This window comes from Aulonocara sp. 'chitande type north' Nkhata Bay, linkage group LG17 (genome assembly GCF_057382095.1).
Source record: "Aulonocara sp. 'chitande type north' Nkhata Bay isolate Kocher_YH1m ecotype deep benthic linkage group LG17, A_spYH_male_GT1.1, whole genome shotgun sequence".
NCBI classification, from domain to species: Eukaryota; Metazoa; Chordata; class Actinopteri; order Cichliformes; family Cichlidae; genus Aulonocara; species Aulonocara sp. 'chitande type north' Nkhata Bay.
Window position 1 is genome coordinate 39,716,665 of NC_141360.1, and position 4,845 is coordinate 39,721,509.

Consider the following 4,845-nt stretch of genomic DNA (forward strand, 5'->3'; position numbering starts at 1 on the left):
TAATCCCTAACTACCATAGGGGGTTATCCTATCAAATTAGCATGTGAATTACATTTTGATGGTGGCAACAAAGTCATTAATTAGCTGCTAGAAAAGAACAGAAACAGAAAGCACTAAAATCCACTTATGTTACAAGTAGCAACAAGAACAAACATAAGCAGGTCTTACAGAAATATTCTTAATAACTGTAGTTTGTTCATAACGAAGCAGTGAAAAGTATGCTGCACAAGACTGAGTGCCCTGTTGATTGAATGTTTCGCCCAGGGTACCTGCTGTTGCTCATTGCTTTTACTGAGCAAAGCAGCATTTTTACCACAAGGTGACACAGTTGGCTTTTCCTGCACATCTACTAACATTTTTATGTAGTAAGTCTTTAAAGATTTTCTGTATTAAAGTGTATGAAAGACAATTAACCCATTGCTAAATTAAAAAGTAAACAGTCATAAGCATGTCCTGATTCAACACATGGATGGCCTGAGGACAGAAAATCCTCTTGAGCCTCTCTGTTTTTGCTTGGATGGTTCTGAACCTTCTGCCTGATTACAGAAGTTGGAAAGGTTTATTGCTGGGATGGGACGGGTCCTTCCATATCAGCATCTCCTGGTGTAAATGTCCTGTGGGGAGGGGAGGGCAGTCGTGCAGCCGTACAGATCACTCTCTGAAGAACGTTTTGGTCTTTAGCAAAGCTGTTCCCGCACCAGGATGTGATGTTCTGTGTGAGGATGCTCTCCACAGCGCCTGTATAGAAAGTCCAGAGGATCACTGGAGCAAAGCCGAACTTCCCCAGTTGTCAGAGGTGATACAGGCGCTGCCTGCCCTTTTCGGACTGGACCTGAATGTGGGCAGACCATGTCATGTAAATGGTAAATGGCCTGTATTTATATAGCGCTTTACTAGTCCCTAAGGACCCCAAAGCGCTTTACATATCCAGTCATCCACCCATTCACACACACATTCACACACAGGTGATGGCAGCTACATTGTAGCCACAGCCACCCTGGGGCGCACTGACAGAGGCGAGGCTGCCGGACACTGGCCCCACCGGGCCCTCTGACCACCACCAGTAGGCAACGGGTAAAGTGTCTTGCCCAAGGACACAACGACCGAGACTGTCCAAGCCGGGGCTCGAACCGGCAACCTTCCGATTACAAGGCGAACTCCTAACTCTTGAGCCACGATCGCCCCATGTTTGAGGAGATGTGGACACCGAGATACTTGAAGGACTGCACCCTCTACACTGGAGCTCCATTGATGACAATGGGCTTTGTGCTGACTCATTCTGAAGTCCACCACAAGCTCCTTGGTTTTGCCGACATTCAGCTGGAGGTGGTTATACTGGCACCACGATGTCAGATTCTTCACTTCATCCATGTAGGCCGCCTCATTGTTATTGGAGCCCAACACCACTGTGTTGTCAGCAAACTTCACAATGGTATTGGAGCCGTGGGTGGCCACACAGTCTAAAGTATAGAGGGAGTAGAGCAGTAGCGAGAGTACACACCCCTGTGGCGCTCCCGTGTTGATGGCGATACTGTCAGAAATGCACCAACCCACCCTCACCATCAGAGTTCTGCCAGTGAGGAAGTCCAGCACCCATGCAGACAGACGACTGATGAGTCCTAAATCCCTCAACTGTGTGAATAGTCTACCGGGCACTATTGTGTTAAATGCTGAACTGTAATCAATAAACAGCAATCTCACTTAGGCTACGTTCACTCCGATTTTTTTTTTGTCTGCTTGTTCACACTACAAATAAAATGCGACAGCAAACGCGCTCTAGTGTGAATGCTCAAAGCGGCCGCATGCAGAAAAGAAGACGTCACACACAACGCGCTCTGTTTAGACCCAGAGCAACAGTATTGTTTGACTGATGGCCCTTAATATAAAGACTTCGGTCTTTACGTTTCCCAATTTTTGCTTTAAGTTATTTTGTTATTTACATAATAATGTAAATAACCTAATAATGATCCTTATTGCTGTTTTAGAGGAGCGCTGCTTCAAAGGATAGTTGCAGATTTCTGTCAGAATCTGCAGATTATACAGTACAAATAAAACGTTCACGTTGTCTTCCCAACAGTTTCACTGACATCTACACGGGATGGCCAGGAAGCGTTCACGATGTCTTCTCTGGCGCTGATAATTGGAGTCTGTCTTGTGTCGGTGACGTAAAAGACGGATTTAATGCGACATGACCATCAAACAGCAGTCGCTTTCTAAAACATCAGATATGTATCGGATTCAGTACAACATACGAAAGTGACCCAGATCGGATTTGAAAATATCGGATTTGCGCCGTTCACACTGTCACACCATGATCGGATAGATGGGTCGCATAGGGTCAAAAAAGTCGGATTTGATGCGCTTTCACCTGCAGTGTGAACGTAGCCATAGTTACCCTGTTTCTTGTCTATATGGCTAAGGGTGGTGTGCAAGACATGGGCGATGGCGTCTAGGTTGGTAGGCGAGTGGATCTGTTAGAGAAGGGTGCAGTCCTTCTCGAACACCTTCATTACTACAGAAGTCAGTGCAACAGGCCAGTAGTCAATCAGGCATGAGGGCATGTTGGACTTGGGCACAGGGACGACGGTGAATCTCTTGAAGCATGTGGAGACCACAGACTTATCCATGTATCACTCACTTAAAAAAAATCAACCAAACATGTAATTAAAAAAACTATATATAACCTCCATTTGTTCTCATGCATAACCACACTGAAGGACATAACAAAAGGGTGAGAACACTAAAATCCTGATACATTAGAGAAATGTGCAGTCAAAAATAAGCAATATGGAAGATAAACTGGCAATATTAGTACAGCTATCCTACCACAGTAAGTTCTATTGGTTGTTAAGATAAAAAGACAAACATGATAATAATTATTATTAGTTCCTGTTCCAAATTCAAGATTCAAGAGATTCAAGGTTCCTTATTCGTCACATGCATAGTTATAAAGTATAGCTCACAGTGAAATGTAACCAGACACGCTCCTCGACTTGTGCAAAAGGGGGGGGGGGGGGGGGGGGGGGGGGAGGAACTATTTCTTTACTATTTGGGACTCTTTCATTTATAATAAGCATCCTTTTTGAAACATGTCAGTTGTGTTTTTCCTTGTTTGATGCAATTATTAACACATAATGGGCAGATACTGTTGTAGGAATGCACTTTTAGTTTCATTTCTCAGTTTCCAGCATTTCAGGCTTTGCAGCATTGTTTGTGTTGACCCAACTGACAATAAAACTCCCAATCCAAGGAGCATCCTTTCAGTCATTCATTCAAGGATCAGAGGTGGGCAGAGGGTGTCCAGCAACAAAAGGTAAGAGTTTCCAGTTTTCTACAAGTAATTTCACATTAACTTTGTTACATAGACTGGGAAAGGTAATTTATATCATGAAGCTAGTAGCAGTTTTATAGAAAAGTTATCGCTTTTTAATTTTTTGGAAATACATATGTGCACATGCGGTACATTCGTCCTGTTCAGGGAAACAGAGGTCAATTGAATGTCCATAGAAAGCTTTTAATTTTTTCTTACACTCACGAGACGATTACTCGTGCTTACTTTTTTCTCTGTGTAATGCTGTAGTGTTTTCATCTTGCAATATAACATTTCTTGTGAATTTACTTTGTAAATCAAGCTTAATGTAGAGATGTAGATGTATTATACAGCACTGTGTGTCAGCTGTAGTTATTTTACTTTTTCTTCTCGACTTTCACAGAGTGAGCGTTCAGTGTCTGTGGGTGAAGTTCAACATACAATGGCAATTGCAGGAAAACCCTTGCCAGACTGGGACAGTGATGTCCTTGGCTGTTGTCAGGATATGAAAACTTGTAAGAAGCCAGTTAAATTTTACTGACTCACAGATTAAATTCAGGATTTTTTTTCCTCGTTTGTGTTGCCTTCATCTTTTGAGACTTGTTACCACTTTATTGATGTGTTTCTGTGTTTTTGTGTTTTTCAGGCTGCTATGGATTCTGGTGCTGCCCCTGTCTCGCCTGCACTGTTTCAGGAAACTTTGGAGAGAACAGCTGTCTCCCTTTATGTGATATATGTGGCCCTGGTATATTAGCAGCCTGTGGGATACCTATCTGTGTTCCTCCTGCAGTTTTGTCCTTAAGAGCTGGCATGCGAAACCGATACGGCATCAAGGTATGAAGCATTTGATGGTGACACTGAACTCAAAAATCAACTTAACTAGGAATTACAAATCTTATTCACCAAATCAAAAAAAATCTATATTGGATTTAATCTATGCCTAAACCTTTTTTGTCTAACATTCACACACATAGTATCTCTTCCGAGGAGATTCCAAGGGATTAATCTACCAAACTTCTGATTGTTAGATTTTGTTGAACCTGCTCTTCCACCTGAATTACACAAAATCTGTATGCTTGTATTCCCTTTCTGCAGGGCTCTCTCTGTAAGGATATTGTACTTTCCTGTTTCTGCGAGTGGTGCTCCTGGTGTCAGATGCATCGCGAGTTAAAGCATCGCAAGAAAAACCCGACTGTCATCACTATACAGAATAACCCTGTTGTCAGCATGCAGCCTATTCCAACTGTCCAGCCAGCAATGATGATGATGCCTGCGCAACCAGTTGCAACTGGTTTCGTGTCTCAACCAACAGTGGTCATCCAAACAAAGTGACACTCGTAGAAGTCTGATGCTGCTCAGAGTGTGTTCTCATGTATTTACTTGTGAAAGCATAGAGTCTAATCATGCTCATGTTAAATCCTTTGTAATTATCAAGAAAATTATCTCTATTAAACGTTAGCATAAATGATAGGAATGATGATTCACCTATTTGAAGTTTAGTAACAAATATGGATTTACGTTGTAGTTATAATAAA

The 4,845-nt window shown here is 42.4% G+C and overlaps 1 protein-coding gene across 1 annotated transcript; it reads left to right on the top strand.

Annotated features, from left to right (window-relative positions):
- Positions 1 to 3,719: 3,719 nt before the first annotated feature.
- On the top strand, positions 3,720 to 4,642 carry LOC147310596 (cornifelin homolog A-like). The gene is made up of 3 exons (XM_086269519.1): positions 3,720 to 3,825; positions 3,957 to 4,144; positions 4,406 to 4,642. The coding sequence occupies exons 1-3, from the start codon at positions 3,753 to 3,755 to the stop codon at positions 4,640 to 4,642; spliced, it is 498 nt and encodes a 165-aa protein (XP_086125645.1). The 5' UTR covers positions 3,720 to 3,752.
- The last annotated feature ends 203 nt before the right edge of the window (positions 4,643 to 4,845 follow it).